A 19,556-nucleotide genomic window follows, 5' to 3' on the forward strand; every position below is an offset into this window, starting at 1 on the left:
TTCAAGTCACGACTTCATAGCGTTCGAGGCAAGTCCTGCCAAACTATCAAACCAACATGGTGGACCATGTGGGGTTTATGTTTGTTTACGATCACTTCTATCACCTTGCTCATTTGAGCGAAACGGAGGAGAAGAAACGGCGCTTAAGGTCACAGATGCTATTATACTTTTTATTTAATGTTATCTGTGTGTTTGGAAACGTATTCTGTATTGATTTATTCTTGCACTGGAAACTAGCTGTTAGAGCGGCTGCCAATAATACGTTAACATTAGGGTTATTTTTTGTCTATTTCTCACCGTGTATCACTTGCATCAGCACCGTGGGGCTGCCATTGTTGTTTAGAGGAGTAAGGTAATTGGTTTAGAGGGCTGTGTGACGTCAGAGAGCGTAACTGGGAGTACATCAATCTGGTACGAGTTCACGGGTGGTAAGTTATGGGTTTGACTGCTGTTCCAGTGCACTTTCACAGGAAGAAGGTTGTAAAAACACGGGTTACAGGTTGCCTGGAATGCGCCATAAGAGTTTGTTAACAGCTGTTTTGATATAACTTTGCTGTTGTTTAACGTGGACCCCATTTGCTCCAACTCATCAGCGTGCAATGAAAACAAAGTGTTCTTCACCAATTCGATGTAACACTGGGTGTGTAAGTGGTAGGATTGGGCGATATGGACAGAAATTCATATCTGTGTAATCACAGGCTGACTGGCAATACATGATATACATCTTGTATGTATTTTCCAGAAATGGGCGACATGTTTTCAGTCACACGTCAAAGCCAGATGAAGAGATGTCACAAACACTTTTAAAAAAACGGACAGTGATCACAATAAAATGCAAAGACAGGGATTTTTTTTCTGTTTGAAAATATACAGCTGCACAACATGTACATGAAAAAATATATAAAATAAATAGCAGGGCTGTACATGGTTGTTTTTGCACACAGCACTGGAGCTACAGAGGTTTAAAGGTTTGCAGATTAAATTAGCAGACAGATTAAACACAGTAGCAGCTCTGTGTCTCTCTTAAAGTGTAAGAGGAGAGATGCACACTGGTATTTATTATGTAACACAATTTGACCCTGTATCGATATGGACGGTGTGGTCTAAATTGATATCTTGCTTGACAATATATCAATATATCATACATAGCTGTTATATCGCCCAGCCCTAGTAACTGACATACAAATGATCATTTTGTGGGTCAAGTATTCCTTTAAAATACAAGTTCAAAAACTTGACTCCACTCTATGGGGCACCCTCTAACTTCTACTCAGACCTATCTTTCAAGTTTTACAGCAAATAACTCACCATCACATTAAAGGTCTTCCTCTTTAGCCAGGGTCCTCTGGACAGTGTATTGGGATCAAACTGAGACGACAGGTCTCTCAGGAATTCAGGCTTCAGGATGTAGCCACAGAAAGCATTTGGCAGGAACCGACCCTGGTTTAGCTGCATCTCCTTGGAGGGAGTCTGGAAGTTCAATGCCACTGAAAACCAAATCAGAGAGAGAAGGGAGAGAGAGTGTAAACATTACTCTTAAAGGTTAACTTTGGTATTTTTCAACCCAGAGCCCATTTTCCCTTGTTCTTGTGTCAAAGGGACTAATGGGAACAGCAATTTTTGAAATTGGTCCAGTACTGAATGAGAGGGCTGCTGTTATGGAACAGTTTGTAACCACTCCGGACATGTTCCCATCAAAGGTCTGTTTCTGTAGGGATTCTTTCCATAATGTTGTCAGACACTTAGAGGAACAATCAAAGCTGATCAGCGGCAAAACAAGCACTTTTAGTGGGTGCACAAATGCCCTGAGTGGGTAAACTGCAGCTTGCTTTGCTGCTGTCGGCTGAACCAATTTCAAAAATTGTTGTTGCCATTAGTAACTTAGACACAAAAGCATGGGAAAATAGGTTCCAGCTTGAAAAATACCTTAGTTACCCTTTACTATAGCAATGGCACTTACTAATGGCTAAAATTCTGCATGTATTAAGAGGAGTGTACCTATCTGGCAGCCAACGTTCCACATGGGCACTGGGTTATAGTTGGAGGAGTCGGTTCTGGAGCCAGCAGGGTAGATCCTACTGAGTTTGTCCATGTTGTGATGGACGTAGGCAGTCCCTGAAAACACATCAAAACACTTGAAGTTAACTTTCATACTCTGCTCATGAGAAATCAACTGCAACGTGTCAGATAGATGTGATGTTTACCTGAAGTGTCAGCCAGGTTGAAAGCTTTACTCTCTTTGAAGGACGACATCTCATAGAAGGCCTGGTTTTCTTTGGCGTGTTCAAAACCATTAAAGTGGACACTCTTGCAGTAGATGACGATGTCTGAGAGCTCTTTGGCAAGTTTGATTTTTGATTTCTAAAAGGAGAGGGGAAAGTGGGTCAGTTTTGTCGAAGAAAATACATATATCTTAAAAAAGTATTACAAATGAGCATTTGACCCACCTTTGGTTTGGCTTTTTGGTCGTTGTCTTTGCAGTCTGCAGCCTCGTCCTCCTCAGACACTGTGTCTTCATCTATGGTGCTGTTGTTGTTGAAGGCAGCATCCAGCTTGTTCGATCGCTTTCCCTTGATGAGGAACTTTCCCTTCAGCTCCTAAACAGAAACCAACAAAATGTGTTTTTATGTGTTGTAATGCAATTTACACTCACTGGCCACTTTATTAGGTACACTTTGATAGTACCAGGTTGGACCCCTTTTGCCTTCAGAACTGCCTTAATTCTTCATGGCATAGTTTCAACAAGGTACTGGAAACATTCCTCAGATTTTGGTCCATATTGACATGATGACATCACACAGTTGCTGCAGATTTGTCGGCTGCACATCCATGATGTGAATCTCCCGTTCCACCACATCCCAAAGGTGCTCTATTGGATTGAGATCTGGTGACTGTGGAGGCCATTGGAGTACAGTGAACTCATTGTCATGTTCAAGAAACCAGTTTGAGATGATTTGAGCTTTGTGACATGGTGCGTTATCCTGCTGGAAGTAGCCATCAGAAGATGGGTACACTGTGGTCATAAAGGGATGGACACGGTCAGCAACAATACTCAGGTAGGCTGTGGTGTTTAAACCATGCTCAGTTGGTACTAAGGGACCCAAAGTGTGCCAAGAAAATATCCCCCACACCATTACACCACCACCAGCAGCCTGAACTGTTGATACAAGGCAGGATGGATCCATGCTTTCATGTTGTTTACACCAAATTCTGACCCTACCATCTGAATGTCGCAGCAGAAATCCAGACTCATCAGACCAGGCAACATTTTTTAAATCTTCTGTTGTCCAATTTTGGTGAGCCTGTGTGAACTGTAGCCTCACCCTCAGTTACTGTTGCCTTTCTATCATCTTGAACCAGTCTGGCCATTCTCCTCCAGCCTCTGGCATCAACAAGGCACGTCTAAATGCATTGAGTGGCTGCCACATGATTGGCTGATTAGCTATTTGCGTTAACAAGCAGGTGTACCTAATAAAGTGGCCGGTGAGTGTATAAATGTATTGTTGCACATTATTGCTAAATCAGAGAAGCATATTCTTATTTTTCAATGGAACAAAGCATGTGCTTTTGGAGACTCCCAGTCGCGCCCTCTCAGTAGCCAATGACAGAGAGGAAAATGTTGTGCAATGCATAGTTATAATTTCCTTTGAGGCTGACAATGCCACAGGCATTCATCCCATGGGTGCAACATTTGAACAGACCTGCCCACAAAGGCTTGGGAATGTCACTGAAAAATGATCTGATATGCTAATGCCTCCTCGCTTTGCATTTCTTTTAGTGCTGAGTCCTTTTTTTCACTGCATCTGAGAGTCACATGTGCTTATCATCAAAGTTATGATAAGGTCTAAAGGAGGAAAGATACAGAGACAGTGATTAAGAAGTGTAGAAGGATAGCAAAAGAAAGACAATGCAAAAAAAGGGACACCAGCTGTATTCAATCCTTTCACACTAGACAAACCTGCCCATTTACATACAAACAAAATCCCACTTGATAACAACCTCTCTTATCAAGGTGTTCTCTCACAGTTGGATCTTGCTACAACATATTAGTTAATAAACAGCTTATCTCTAAGCGATTACCGAGGCGAGATCATAAAATGCAAAGCTCCAGATTGTGTGTATCCACATTATCAACACACAGAGGAGCAGAGGCTTTAGATTGATGCTGTTTTGATTATGTGTTAGTGGTTTTATTTGGGGCTAACATAATGAGGATGAACTTTACTGCAATCTCCTTAGCTTCCCTTCCTAGACAAATCTATTAGTCGATTTAAAGTAAACAGGAAGTGAAAAAAAAATCTGGTGGTTCATTAACTTGAGAGGTGGAATTTTAGGTGCGGTCTTCCTTTGGTTTTTATTCAGGAACAAGGTTCTAAAGACTCTGAATGTTACAGTCAGTGAGCTGAGTTTAACACACCTCAGGTGAGGGGAAGTTGCTGGGCATGGTGTAGCCCAGAGGCTTTGTGACCAAAGCCTCGCCCAGGATGGAGATCAAGTAATGGGCCATGAGCTTCTGTTGGTCCACGGTGCAGTGATTCTCCAGGGACAGGATCACTGGGTAGTCTGATGTCTGGAGAAACAAAGGGAACAATAAATGAGCGATGGTGAAGCTCTCCATAACTGTCCCAATGTGAAAAGCAGGGATGTAAATTAAATGCAATCATAAATATGCCACATACTTTGAAGGCAAAGTCTTTGATGGCTTTGATGACGTCTCTGAAGAGCACTTTGGATGTGAGTGTGTAGCCGTGGTAAATAACAGGCTCGCCGTTATCCCCGTCCCAACAGTCCAGTTCCACACAGCGACAGCTCTTCATCAATGCTCTGCAGGGGAGGAATACCTTCATGAAAACCTGCACACCAATGTGATCACTCATGCTCTTTTATACATCACAAAAATGTTTGTGTCAGTTTGGGCTGCTGGGCCATAGTTTCTGCTACCTAAAAAATCTGCTCCCTACAGTGTGAATCTGTATTATTAATGTCTGTGATACAATTGCTTCTCAGGGGTAATAAAGTGTACCTTGACCTTGACCTTAAATATTAGGATTTTTCTTTCCCAAAACAAAATTATGTCACTAACTCCCTTAGTACTAGTATAAAAAAGCTGAAAGGAGCAAGAGAAAACTGACTTTATTTGCTGTCAAATTTTAATGCAGATACTAAGGCATGCCAAGGCCAAGGTCAAGGTATGTTCATGCTCTCATGTATTTAAAAGTCTTACCGTCACGCACCTATCAATTACAAAGGTCAACACAAGGATATTGCGTTAGATGCAAAAGTTACATCTATTAAAATTAGACATTAGTCTTATTTGCAAATAAGAATGTGCAAAAATTAATTTTAGTTCTTGATGGAGTTCCTAAGTTTAGTTCCTTGGTTGCCTGGGTCCGGACCTTAGAAACTGCCCACTCCACCAAGCTGACTGATTTGTCTGTTTTATTTGACCTTCAACTTCTAAATTCTAATCAGTAAATTCTTGAGTCCAAGTGGAAGTTTGTGCCAAATTTGACGATATTCCCTCAAGGTGACCTTTACCCTTAACCACTAAATTGTAATAACTTCATCCTTGACTTATAAAGTGCCAAAATGAATGTGCCAAATTTGAAGAAATTTACTCTTGAGGTTCTTAAGATATTACCTCCACAAAAATGAGATGGATGCAAGGTCACATTGACCTTGACCTTTGACAACCAAAATCAAATCAGTTCATTGTTTACTCCAAAAAAGCATTTGTACCAAATCTTCCTCAAAGTGTTCTTGAGATATCGCGTATAAAAGAATGAGACAGATGAGGTCACAGTGACCTTGACCTTTGACCATCAATATCGAATCAGTCCATTGCTAGGTCCAAGTGGATGTTTGTGCCAAACTTGAAGAAATTCCCTTGTGGCATTCTTGAGAATGCCATGGCTATCTACAGCGTGGAGGCATAATAGAAAACAATCCAATGAGCTCCAAGGGGGACGAATAATGAATCAATCAACAAAGGAACCATCGTCGTTGTCAAGCTGTTTTCAAGCTGTTGTCAAGTATTCTCAAGTGGTGCACTAATACCAATGAGGACGAATACTAACAATGGCGAGCACTATAGACTATTGTGGCTATTCTAACGCAATGTCCTCTCAATGACGTCCAACATCATAGTTTGTTGTACTCTGTCCCCTCAAATCTCATAAATGCAAAACACTGATGGCATGGCCACGAATCAGTGTGAACTTAAAATTACATTAGATTTGGGCGGATACTTCGGTCCCTATTGACTGATTAGGAAAAATCAAATCCCCCTCCCCCACTGAAATGGGTTAGTGTGGATCTCGTTAAAAGGACGATCTCTATGTCCAACATCCATGAGCAAAATACTCAACTGTGAAGTGGCTTTTTATGTAAAAATAATACCATGATGGGGCAATGCTGTCAGCACCAGTTTCCTTCAGCTAACATTATGTACAGTATGTTGGTAAAGGTAGTTACTTTATGTAGGCTTCTGTGCTGCTGGGTCCTTTGAGCTGGTCTTCCATCAGGTATGTGTTGTGTGACGAGGAGATGAAGTAATGGTTGAGGGGCTGGTGCATGTCCTGATACACCTGTTTGTGGGCCGGGTTGAAGATGGAGCCCTCTTCCTGGTGCATGTACATCAGGAAGCCATCTTTGGTCATGTGCTTCTTCTGCTTCGCTGGTGGACAGAGGACACGATGAGTACGATACAATATGTGGAGTGTGACCATGTGTCTTGCAGTACTGTGTACTGTTGTATTAAACCCCCAAAGACTTCATCCTACCTGTCTCATCCACCTCGTATTTTTCAATCAGCTTTAGTGCATCCTGCATGGACATCTGCTCCCTCTGCTCATTCAACAGGAAGTTCAGTAGGTCTCTGGGGCTCATCTGACCCTCTGTTTGAGCGTAGCTCTCATAAATTACGTCTATCTCCTCCCGCTTTGTCAGCAGGTCGTAGAAGTGCTTGATCTCTGAGCCCTCCAGGGAGCCTGAATTTGACTTGTCACATTTCTGTGCAACATGAGACATGATGGGACAATCAGTTAAACAGATATACTAGATTTTAAGTTTCACAGATGACATATTATTATGGAGAACATGTTAATCTGCTGGATACAATCGCACTTTGGGACCTACCTTGAAAATTTCTGCTGCGTAAGTGTCGTCCACTTCCACATTGATCTGTCTCAGGAAGTGTTTCAGCTCCTTCAGGGTCATCTTGTTGTCCTCATTCTTATCTGCTTTCCGCATGCAGTTGATGAGCCAACTGGCATTAAGATGTAAGGATTATATTTGAACTCAATAAAAACAAAACAACACACCTGGGACTGTAAAAAGCACTTGTCGCCTCTCATGGGTTCAACAGAAAGAAACGTGTGAGAAACATGTATGCAAGACTTTGTCAAGGATACTGCTCACTCTTCTGCTGGCGGCTGAGGTTACGCATGTTGCTCATGACCTTATCCAGGCCGTTGACCCACTGTTTCGCCTCCATCTCATTGGCCGCCATCAGGTCGAGATTCTTCTTGCGGCCCTTGAAGATGATGGAGAAGCAATGGTTTTCGACACTGGGCTCGGTGTGTTTGTTTAGCCCCTCGGACTGACGGCCCTTGCGCACTGAATCAATGTCATCGATGGAGACTGTTTGGAGAGAGGAAGGTGTTTGTTAGAAATATCCCTCACAACCAGAGAAGCCAAGACTAGTCTTAACAATACTTAATCATGCTGTAAATGTCATATATTTAATTTTCAAGTTAAATTGAGATTGACATCCCGCTAGGATATGGAGTCAAGTCTCTATCTGTAAGTTTCATAAGACAATTAATTAAATGGTGGAAACTTCCAGTCTGGATTACAAACAAAATCAAATTATGTTTTTCTTTTTCCGTCAACAAAATCTAATATATTTTATTACATTAGATTACGTTATAAATATATTTAGAATATTAAATTATTATAATTACATTACTGAGAAACAATCTTTAGCCATGTGTTGCCATTTAGAACAGGCCAAAACATCCAGAAAATGATATAATTTCTGTCATTCAGCCTTTAATCTGAAGAGGAAAACAGTTGCACGTACACTTCAAGGCTGTCATCAACAGTGGTAATACTTGCTAAGACTTTTCTAAAACCATATATAGTTTTGAGAGTGATATTTGTTTACAACTGTGAACTAGCTTGCAGTCACAGTTGAAGTAAAACTTTAAGATCCTTCCGTGGGCAAGTCAGTATCTTGCAGCAGCAGACTTTTGGTCCTGACGGGCACAACCACACAGAGCGCCACAAACTACTTAAACATCTTATCTATGTGTGGTGGCTCGCGTCTGTGGCCTTCACCACAAGGCACAACACAGCAGATAGAGACATAAAAACTTTTCAGTGACAGCCTTCAAGCACACTGAATGTTTGGAGGATGGAAAAGAATAAGCTTCTGCATATGGTCAGAAAAGTTAAACTGGTTTTTGGGCTGATATCGCCATAACAAACAGTTGCACATTTACACATCCAGCAGACACACAGCAACATTAGCATTCATTTAGATTGGTCTTTTTTAGCCACCTTGCATTCCAGAAAACTGGGAACTTAAAAATTTCCAACCTCCTTTAAGGAAAGACATGCAGAGAGCCCTACCACCTCTCCTATGTAGGAGCAAGACACACTGACTTTACAGGTGCTTAGCCTTTTTCTGTTGTTGTTTTGCATCTACTTGTTGTTGTTGTTGCGCATCTCTCTGTGGTTCTGAATCTCTTTGTAGTCATTTTGTGTCTCTTTGTAGCTGCTTTATAATAATTTTGTATCCCTGTGATCATTTTGCTCCTTTCCCTGTGTCTCTTTGCAGCTGTTTTGCATCTCTGTGTAGTTGTTTTATATCTCTTTGTGGGGTTTTTGTGTCTTTGTGTCTCCTCCTGGTACCTGTCTCTTCGGGTGACATTTTGTAGTTGAAGGCCGGGGAGGGCGGGGCTGAGACTTTGGACGCCTGGGCCTTTGCCCAGTAGGACCTGTTTAGGATTCAATACATGCCAACTTCGTGGAGAAGCAGTTGTCTGACATCACACAACAATGGTTGTAAATAGTTAACTATCAACTAAAAGGTTTAAAGTATAACTTACAGTATGTTTTCCTGTGTTTAATTAAAATAATATATAGTAAAACCTGGTCTGCGTGAAAACTGATGTCAAAATATGTTACTTTAGGTTACTTTAAACGGTCTCTTACAGTTATCTTCTATGCACAAAGGTTACTCCATAAAACATTAAAATGCCAAAATGTACTTATATATGCAAGGAGCTGTACTACTGAGAGTTCAATTGTGTGTACACTTGCCACAGAAACATCAGTTTGTCACTGTCAGCTATATTTTTTGTTTATGCTTTGTGTTGTGCACCTGGGACGCTTGGAGGTCAAAAGTTGGAAATATCAACTGGAAATTCCAACCTTTGACTTTGACTGCAACTCGGCAAGAATATTCACTCTCCTTCTATCTCTGTTTTGTCTCCAACACGTCCTGAGGGAAATATGTGGATTTTACCTTTTAAATGCACTACTAAGTTTACTATGTTAGCCAGCCTCTGACTTTGTCCGCTGCTGTTTGGTGCTGGGCAGCGTACAGTGGATTTACTTAAGCTTTTCAATCAAAACAAAGTAAAAAAAAAGTGAAGCAAAACAGTGAAAATGTGGGCTGTAAAAACCAAAACAAAGAGGTGAAAGATGCCAAAACACTCCTTAGAGCTAAGAGGAACTGCAGAGTTGTTGTTTTTTGTCACTACTAGCAACCTGTTTTACATTACATACAGTCATTTGATCCATTGCTAACATAGAAGTATTGACTTAGCAGCTTTATTAGTTGAAAGACTTTATATAGTCTGACACAAATTAAAATATTTCTCTTCCCAAAGATGAGGAATGCAAATTGTGTTGTTTGGTCCATGCAGGAATGAAGAGATATGAAATTATACAACAGCATTCTTTCTTAATATCCAACACACAGCAAACAAACATGTTACATAACAACAGTAAATCGAGCCTGAATCTTGTTTACCAAAAACTAAACTAAGCAACAGTTTTAGTTGAGGAACCCTCTGAGACGGTTTAAGAGATGGCCTTTGGACATTTTGTTGTTGTCTGCTGTACACTTAGATTCTTTGGCAACCCAAACACATTCCATGGAGATTTGATAAGTGCACTTAAAAACAGTTTGATGCAATCTGACCTCGCTTGATCTCCTCGCCTCACAAGCTGGCACACATGGGCAGCACGAGAAATACTAGGATCGGCAATTCTAAGATGAAAACATGTTGTATGAGACACCCACACACAAACAACACACACTGAAGGTCCCTGCACACACAGCCTTTTTCACCCATACGTTGGGGTCCGGCTCTGTTGTGGAGCAGCTTAATGCACGGAAGAGCATGCACTGCCACGCATGATCTAATCACGCTAAATGGCAACAACCGCCCTTGCAACAAAACCCCAAAGACCAGAGGCTTAGCTAAGAGGCCATATGTTGAAGCTGGGTTACAATCACAGTGTTTCCACCCTTCACATCCTGAGGCCGCAGGCTCTAATGAAGAGCCACCATTGTTGCTGTGAGAGTCGGAGACTATCTAGAGGCAGGACGGATTAAAGGTCAGACTACTTGGAGAGAAAGACACATCAGTGTGGGGGTGGTGTGGAGAAACACACCCAAGGCATGGTGGTGTACATTCAGCTGACTGCTGGATGAACAAAATACCTTGGAGGCACTCACCAGAAGGGGAGTGTTTGTTCAATCAGCGAATGCACATTATCCCCAGCAAAACAGACCACTGTAGAGGAGTTTAGGGTTGTGAATTTGGATAATTTTCAGAGAATCCCATCGCTCCACAAAGTCCAAGTCATGTCATCCGTGTCACGCCGACATTGCTTAAATACCAGACGAAATTTCATACAATGAGATTATTGTTGATGTGCAGAGATCATGCCGCTGTTTGTTAAATCTCTTTTCTTCAAAGGGAAGACAGCGTTTAGCAGTGAAAAGGGTGCTCTCTAGCAGGGCCGTGATCACCTAGGGACATTTCTAATGCAACCCTCAAGGAGAGTCTGGGGACAATTCCCCCAAGAGAATTTAAAAAAAAAAAACTTACAGCTAAACAAAATATTTTAAAGCATTTTGAAACAAAAATCTTAGATCAGGGGTTCTCAAAGTTTTGATGACAGAGGGCCTTTTTAGGGAGCCGACGTATAAATGATGGCTGCACAGGAACACTGTAACTTTTTTGTCAATTATACTATGACATTTTAAATGACTTTTTATGACATACTGACACTTGACAAACTTCTTAATACGTTTAAAAGTAATGTAATAGAGAGACAGTTCAGTATTTGACATTGATTGTGCCTACCCACAGCAGTCAAGCAACGACCTCTTCTGGGGTACGGCAACACCACTTAACACAAACCACACGCAGAGTCGTATAAATAACAATTTGTTACGTTTATGTATGAAAATGATTACATTGGTTAATGTGCCATATCATCTTGTTCATGATAATACTGGTATAGTTTTTAATATAATATGAAAAATTCATCGTGATACTCAGCTCGTGATACTCAGATACTCTGATTTCGACTTGTTGACATATTGGCGGCAACAACAACCATGACTGAAAGCAAAATAACTACTGACTCTGCGGTGGTTCCAAAAAGAGGAGCAGCCTCAGTAGTGTGGAATAAACTGTGGCATCCTTAGGCCTGGGCATCCTGAATGTTTTATGAACAGCCCCGGACTTCTCAGACTCTTTTAGCGTGTTACAGCTCAGAGAACTTATTCAGCGGCTCCTCTGGCAGCAGCAGAGCGTCTCTACCTCTCCTCTTTCAGTGTGTGCACACAGGAGTCAGTGTTGTCAAGTGATTTTGTCATAAACCTTTGGAAACGTAAGCACTTGTGGCTCGACAATTTACTACATATATGTGAATGTGTGATAGTTCTGGTAACATAACAGCCTGTCACAGGTTACAGTGTCAGTGTGTGAATGTAAGTTTATGGTTAATGTTTAGCTTGGTTTCGAGGAGGGAAAATAACAGCTGAAAATTATTATTCACAAAATAAATTTTGTGGAATGGCATGCAATAGAGTAACTGCCTACCTACAACATTTTGTGTACTGACAGGAATATGAGGGAAGGGTTTCCTGAGATATGTGTGTCATCTTTACAGTGGAATGCAAAGCCTCTGTCATTCACCTCATGTGACCCTGACAGTGTGTACGTGCAAGTGCCTCTGTGTGTGTGAATGCTGTCACGGCAAATGACAGTCACACAGTGTGGGGAAAAGGAAAACAGGCTTTAAAGTCTGTTGATGAGAAGTGATCCACAGCGGAGGACTTTCTCTGACTCATTTACAGGATGATTTACTGGCGCTACATTGCGATGTGTTTGTAGCATTGTCACAACTTCTGCTTAAGTAAAGCTGCAGATGGACCTCAAACAAAAAGTGGTTAAACAATACGTGCTGTCTCCCCACACTCTCCAACTTCATGTAAGAGCTGTTTAGAGCTGATTGGTAATTGCGACTTGCTAAAGCCCACAGGAAGCATTAAAATTTATTTCCGTAAACAGGGAAATGCCTGCAGACTCAAGGCCCATCTCTAAGCAAGTTTGGTAATGTCAAAAAACAGCTTTGACACATGACCGTTCACACGACCGCATCACTCAATATCACGTCTACGGTGTCCGCATTGGACGCATTGGCACTGCTCTGTCTTTCAGAGTTTGTTTAAGGCTCCAGCTCGGGGCAGAGGTTATCAAGTCTGGTAGCAGCAGCCGCCGCCAGGATGGGAGGGAGATCAGAGCTACCAGAGGCCCTGAGGACGTATATATACTTTCACACCCTGACAGTGAATCGCTGAACCAGAAATCAGAGGAAGATAATCTCTCTCACACACATGGACAAACACTAGCGTTTTCCACCCTGTCTTTGGCCACACTGCAGTATCTGCGTGTTGTTTCCATTTCATCACCACTTTTCACATATTCTGGAGCACCAGTGGGAACTGAGGGGTGTGTTAGCAAGAAGCTATTGTTGAGATCTGAAAGGAGAACTCTGTGTTGACAGAATAATAGCAGATGGATGTGCAGCTCAAAAAGGCAGTGGGATGAACCAGAACAAGTAAAATAACTTACAGAAACAAGAACCCAGAAGAGTTTTAGGCTTTACTAAATCCCTTCTTGCCCACACACAAAAAAATATACAGTAGAAGTCAAGGTGGCACTCACAAGTCTGGTTTCGCCTGAATCTTTTGTGGGATTCATGCCACAACGTCTTGCAGTCTTCCTGCAGTTTGAAGAAGCGGACCTTCTTCCAGGATTTTGAGCGAATCTTGATCAGCTCCCCGCCGACCAGCAGGAACTGCAGATCTGGATCTCCCTCCAAACCTGCAGAGGTCATACACAAATCTTATGTGAGATGCACCAGTAAGGAGAGTCTCTAAAGAGGGAGATTAGGCATTGTTGAGGGAAGATACATGTTCATAAGTTTCCAGTACACTTCTGAAATGTTTGTGAGGTTTTCATTCTCCAGGGTGTTGCACTTCCATAAAGTCAGGGCACTGACAAGAAACAGATTGAAAAAGAGAAGTCAAAGTCATTGTGGAGGTCGAGATATCTTGACCTTACTGGGTTAAGCTCCAAAAAAGCTGGATCTGCATTTCCAATAATGCAACCAATAGCATCAAACATAGCAGAGTTTGACCCTTCACTTTGCAACACAGATATAATGGATGTTTTGTCCATTCTCCAAGGCCAAGGCTCTGCAAGGATTATCTTAGTATTATCTTGTGTAACATTCGATCAAATCCAAGTGTGCTCACAGTGCAGGAGGAAGGGAAAAAGTTGAGATAGCATTTATTCCAAAATTTAAATCACAACAAGGCAGGTGAACATCAGGCTGGTGCAAGTGATGCACCATAATTCATACATAACCCACATCATCATGAGCCAGTATTTCGTGTACACCCTACATTGAAGACCATCTGAGAATAACTTTAACACGGCTGTCCTCTCACAGACTGCAAGCAGAAATGGGGAGGCGCAGCCGTACACCACAAGAACGTGTGTTGCTGGAAGACTGGCATACAAAATAAAGAACATATACTTGTGTGCCCTCTTACATAGGATACCTGTGAGAAATATGGTCATGACTCTATTGAAAAGAGCTCACTCTTTGTGGACACTGATAAAAGAATCTTAGTCATGTTACATGCATGTCTTGCGGACGTTACTTGAGCGACAGCAGGCCTCTACTGAATAATGAGACTCTGTTGTTAGGTGTATTACCTTTTAATTTTTTTATTAATGTTTGTTTGTTTGTGTCGATAAAATAACTAACTAACTAACTAACTATCATCTATGTAATCGTGATGGCTGTGATCACGTGACTAATGCGCCGAAGGGAGTAAAGAAGTAAGTAGTATTAAGAGTGAAAGTCAGCTTAAGGGGTAAAGTTGGGGTGGTGGTTGGGTCAAACAAAAATTGTGCATAGCATTAGTTTAGGCAGGCCACAATGTCGAGCTCAGCTCACATCCCAGCTACAAAGCTGATCTCAAACAGCCCAATCAACTGATAGAGCAGCTGATTGATGAAGGGAGTCAGCTGGTAGATCACATGATTCCTTTCTATGCAACCAATTGGTGAATCTCATTCAGGGCACCCTATTTAAACTGCTCTGGCCTGCCTACTGTTGCTGTTTCCTCTGCAAGCTGCTTTGCAACCCGCCTCCACCCCAGCTCCTCCTTTTCATGCTGTGTCTGACTTATTAATATTTCTGTTTGTCGTTGATGTTGCTCTGTTCTGTTGCTGAGGGGTCTTTGCTGATGCTCTCCCTGCCTTAGGCTTTCCATGCAGGCGCATGGAAGGGCAGGGAAGTTTGCTCTTTTTGCCTCAGGCTTTCCTCATTTTTGCACATGGAAGGGCAGAGAGGTGTGCTCTCTCTCTGCCTTAGGCTTTCATAATTTTTCCACATGGAAAGGCAGGAGGTGTGCTCTCTCTCCCTAAGGCTTTCCACATCAGCACATGGAAGGGCAGGGAGGTTTGCTATCTCTGCCTTAAGACTTTTCACATAGGTGTGTGGAAGAGGCTTTTTGCGTAGGCCTAGGAAAGGCAGAGGGGCCCTAGAACAGAGCCACACTACCAAATATAGTACTGCAAATGGAAAGTAAGTTTTCTTTGACTAAAGTGTTCCTAACTGAAATAGGACTTTCCCCCAGAAGACCAGTGCTTGGGACCGTGTGAAACCAAGTGAACTTTGAGTTATTTTAAGGAACATCATCAACATGTTTCTTTTCCTAAAACTACGCAACTTTTCGCTTAGTACATAATGTCATACGTTGTCATAACATAATTCTTTAGATATCATACCAACCATTGTATGAGGATATGCTGGAGAACTTACAGACAGATATAGTATGTGCCAAATACAGATGTGTGATCTGGCCACAGACTCCCTGTTGTATATTTTTAGTCTCCGAGCTCAAACTGGAGTAACTCTGATGATATCAGTTGGGTTACATTATCAGATTTTATCTCCCTCCAGAGACATAGAGGCGATTACACTGATATACTTTTCTCACTGTTTAGCATTCGTCGAGTAAATGGACTTCTATGAGTAAAATCAGTGAAGTGGCCCTTTAAGTAGACACTGCTTGTCCCTTTATAACTTAGCTTGGCGATGACACCTGGTTTTCACCAAGGATTGTTAGAAGAATTTTCAGGACTGGTTTTCTTGCTTCCTTGTGGCACATTTTCCATATTTATATGTTTTACTATTTATTTAATTTTGTCTGAAAAGGGCCCTGTAGTTTTTAAGGATGGAAATTTGAACACTGTCAGCTCACTGTGAATCTTGTCACAGTCACAGTGTTCCCAACATGACCTGTGAGTACGTCTGTACTTAGCTCTGAGTGTACAGCTGTAACAGCGGCTTATCATTCAGGTGAAGTAATCCGCTGATTACTGCTTTCTTGGAAGGGTGTGTAACATCTGTAGGAGGTCACAGGACAATGTTGGCAAGACAATGTTTAGTTTATTTGTTTTCCATGTGTGCAGATTTGAGGTAATGCTGTTGTTAGTCAGTGTTCGTGGGTGGGACTGAACTTTGCACACAGCTTTATGCATCATCCGAGCTTAAAATGATCATTAAATATAACACAGAGCAGTTGTGTACAAGCATTAATGTCCTCTCAGTAAGCAAAAGGGCATTTGAGGATAAATACATTCACTACAACCCAGCAGAGATTGTGTCAGGGTCGTGGGCAGCACCACAACATTACAGACATTTTTTTCCCCGGATCGCACCACAGCCTCACAGAGCCTGTTTATGAGCCTCTGACCTCTCTGCAGTCAGGGAGGAGGACTGGGCAGAGCGGCTCGAGAGCTCCAGCACCGCCTCTGCTCTGTCAGGCTTTCCATCGGGGGCTTAACTCCCCTCAGAGAGTAGTGGCAGCTTCTACTTGTTTGTCAACTCCTTTTTTCGTGTTATCTGTTTCACCGTGGAGACAACGTTTAAAGTCACCAATGTTACTGAAGAACAACAACAACAACAAATATTTCCCATATCATAAACATGAGTCACACTGAGCATCTGGGGGGATTTCATGAGAATCAGATGGGTTTTCTTTTTCCATTTTTTGCAGAGTAATCAGTTTCAGATGCAGAGCTGCCTACACCCTGTGAGCAAGCTAGGGCAAGAAGATGACAGGAATTAAAGTGAAATGCCCCTGAGGAATTGGGTAATGACAAGGTTTCTCACACAACCTGTGAGGGGAGGGGGGGGTGTTGTTTTGTATTTTCCAGTAGGAAAATAACATATCTTTGGAAACAGATGCTCCAGAAGTCCTATTTATGGATGCTACATAGAAAGCTTGAGCAAGATAGGGCAACAAGTTGTCACTATATTAAATCATGTGTGGCTGGAGGGTTGAATTTCCTCTTACGTATCAGTTATAGCCACATTTAATGACTGTAGTGGAGCTTTGTAACAGTTGTATTGTGCTCTGCTCGCCTCTCTTTGAACATGACTAATAAAACTTGAAGCTACATTGTTTTAAATGACTTAAAGTGAGAGGTACATATGACAATAAACACCCCAAGGGAGATCCCCTTTTGTTCATGTAGCTTTTTTACAGGTTCCTTCCTGTAAAGACACAAAGGTTGCATGCCATGCCATTTTCAGCTGCCCTCTTCTGAGCTGTCATCATGGCAGAAAGCAAAGAATCCAATGAGGAAGCCTGAAGCCTCTCTCCTGCCCTGCACATATAGCATGTTATCTCCCAGCAACACAACAGCAACACACCTAAGACTCAGTGATTTATGTTGACAAGATTAACATCTCCCAAAATCCAGATTATGTAGTCTAAACATTATTTCTGTGCGCGCGCCTGTCCGTGTTGGCAAAACAATCAGGGCGTCATTGCGCGCCGTTAAGCCCAGGCACTTCTGCACCTTTGGGGGACTCACCTAGACGCTTTCCGTTCTCCTGCGCAACTTTTTTCATCTGCTCCTGGAAAGCCTGCTCCTGGGATTTCGTCCTTTTCGGGCGTTTGTGTAAACAAGACATTGTGGAATAACTTTTTTAAAGAGTAAAAACATGAAAATATCCAGTCGGGGTTAAATGTGTGCTGTGTGTGGAGGAGAAGCAGACACCACCACGTAGTTCCCCCCTCATGGGGCGGGTCTAAACTCATCTACTGCTCTGTTATATACCCCGTAACGGTGCCTGTCCTGTGCACACATGAGAGGAAGGTTGGGGGTAAAGGTCTATATAATCATATAGCCTTACATTCAATTAAAAAAAATCCCATTGTAGTGGGATTGGACACTTGTGTTGTGCTCCAATGATGCATTCAGGAACTTTAGAAAAACACTGAATCTTACTTCCTTGCAGTAATTATGAGTCACTCTAAGGATGATTTCATATGCTTCAAAAAAGTGACATATAGGCTACATTATGACTTTAAATGAATGTTGCATTGCCTTGCCGTAACTCATGTGTCTTATCTTTATGGTATAGTCTTGCCTGCACATGTAATTTTGCTACCAAACATAATTGGCACACTAAAATCTTATAGCTGGAATAATGAGCTGTGAAATAGCGCCATCCCATGGTGAATACACGTCTACTGTGCTTGTGTCTGATCCGCTAAATCTGTGAAAATCATTTGCAAGCATTCTGGCTGTGGTCAGAGATGAAACCTGCGTGTGATTCCCTCTGCGTGTAACATGATATTGTCATGGCAACAACAAACAAACAAACAAAAACCCCCACTGCCCTCACCCTGGATATAGGAGTGACAAATTTGTTGTAAAGCAAGCTGGTGTTGCGTCAACAGCAGCCTTTGGGTATATGTTGGGAGGTATTTGACGCCCATCCGGGTACCCAAACCACAAATAAACAAAAAAAAAATAGATAAATGAAAATGAATTTAAATAAAAATGTATGCACCTATTTTTACCTTTACAAACTTCTATTTGTTGATACAGACCTCAAAAATAATGTAAAACACAAGTGAATTTACGCATAGGCTACTGAACATTTCCACCCCACATGGCAAACACTTCAGCAGGTGAGCTCTTGTTTAAATATCTTTTACAAAGTAGAAATTAACAGGCAGTGTTGTAAATCTGTGCGTCACCAACTCACCATGTTTCCCAGCTGTGCCATTTGACTCCATTCTCAATTCAGTCAAAACAGACCACCACTCTCCGGGCTTAAATCCTCTTCTCCTCCACAGCTGTGTCACCTATATTATATTAAAGGGAGTTATCCCAACCATAAAACTTGTCTGCTTGTCCTGTGGAGGGAAAGATCCAACCTGTGTCCCCCTGTGAGCCGACCCACACAGTGCGCAGTCAAAGCCAGCCCATTGGCTTCTTATGCGCCATCAGTCCACACCCACTGCAACACCGGTCTGACAAGTCCACCACTGTGTTTACTCTTATTACATTCATTCATCTGCAGCTCAGTAGAAACTACACCTTTGGATGGAATTCTCCCAATATAGAAAATAAACACTCACATAAGGTCAGCTGTAGACCCTGATAAGATAGTGTTAAATTGAGGATTTATTGTAAATGCATTAAATCAGTGCTGTGATGTTATACACCATCCTGGCGCCTACAGTGATCTGATTTATGTAGGGTGTTGCCCTGGTCTGGTACAGACCTGCCATTTATAGTCTGAGGTGTGCCTGTTCTCTCTACCTCGTTACACTGCATGGTTAATACTGGGAATGTCATCACACCATGTCTGAAGTCATAAGGTCTTTACGCCATCTAGGCCCATTGACAGCAGCTGAAGGCGTTGATCCTTGGTAGATGTTTCAGCACAGTTGATTCAAACAGAAAAATGTGCTAAAGCAACAAGGCAAAGCTAAATGAGCAGGTGTTGGTTATCATGCATGCCTAGCCCATCTCTTGTGATCACAGAAGTGCTCATTTTGGCCACTGGCGAGCTCATAGAGAGGTCCATTTTGTTGTTGTTGTTGGTGATGGTGTCATTAATATGGCAGGATACTTTAA

At 42.0% G+C, this 19,556-nt stretch overlaps 1 protein-coding gene across 2 annotated transcripts in view; it reads right to left on the bottom strand.

The window, feature by feature from the left end:
* The window catches only part of plcd1a (phospholipase C, delta 1a), a 22,464-nt gene extending 3,596 nt beyond the window's left edge, over nt 1–18,868 (bottom strand). Inside the window, exons 1-12 of one of the 2 annotated variants that reach the window (XM_050056579.1) lie at nt 18,679–18,868; nt 13,260–13,418; nt 7,413–7,641; nt 7,138–7,267; nt 6,783–7,011; nt 6,475–6,676; nt 4,680–4,824; nt 4,418–4,570; nt 2,448–2,597; nt 2,205–2,361; nt 1,999–2,115; nt 1,309–1,487 (exon numbers count right to left, since the gene is read on the bottom strand). In XM_050056579.1, coding sequence (XP_049912536.1) covers nt 1,309–1,487; nt 1,999–2,115; nt 2,205–2,361; nt 2,448–2,597; nt 4,418–4,570; nt 4,680–4,824; nt 6,475–6,676; nt 6,783–7,011; nt 7,138–7,267; nt 7,413–7,641; nt 13,260–13,418; nt 18,679–18,709 — 1,881 coding nt within the window. In that variant the 5' untranslated portion in view covers nt 18,710–18,868. Of the gene's footprint in view, nt 1–1,308; nt 1,488–1,998; nt 2,116–2,204; nt 2,362–2,447; nt 2,598–4,417; nt 4,571–4,679; nt 4,825–6,474; nt 6,677–6,782; nt 7,012–7,137; nt 7,268–7,412; nt 7,642–13,259; nt 13,419–17,495; nt 17,699–18,678 lie in introns of those variants that run through there. The other variant, XM_050056578.1, reaches the window with a different exon arrangement.
* Between the last annotated feature and the right edge of the window lie 688 nt (nt 18,869–19,556).

The sequence above is a fragment of the Epinephelus moara genome, chromosome 11 (assembly GCF_006386435.1).
Source record: "Epinephelus moara isolate mb chromosome 11, YSFRI_EMoa_1.0, whole genome shotgun sequence".
NCBI classification, from domain to species: Eukaryota; Metazoa; Chordata; class Actinopteri; order Perciformes; family Serranidae; genus Epinephelus; species Epinephelus moara.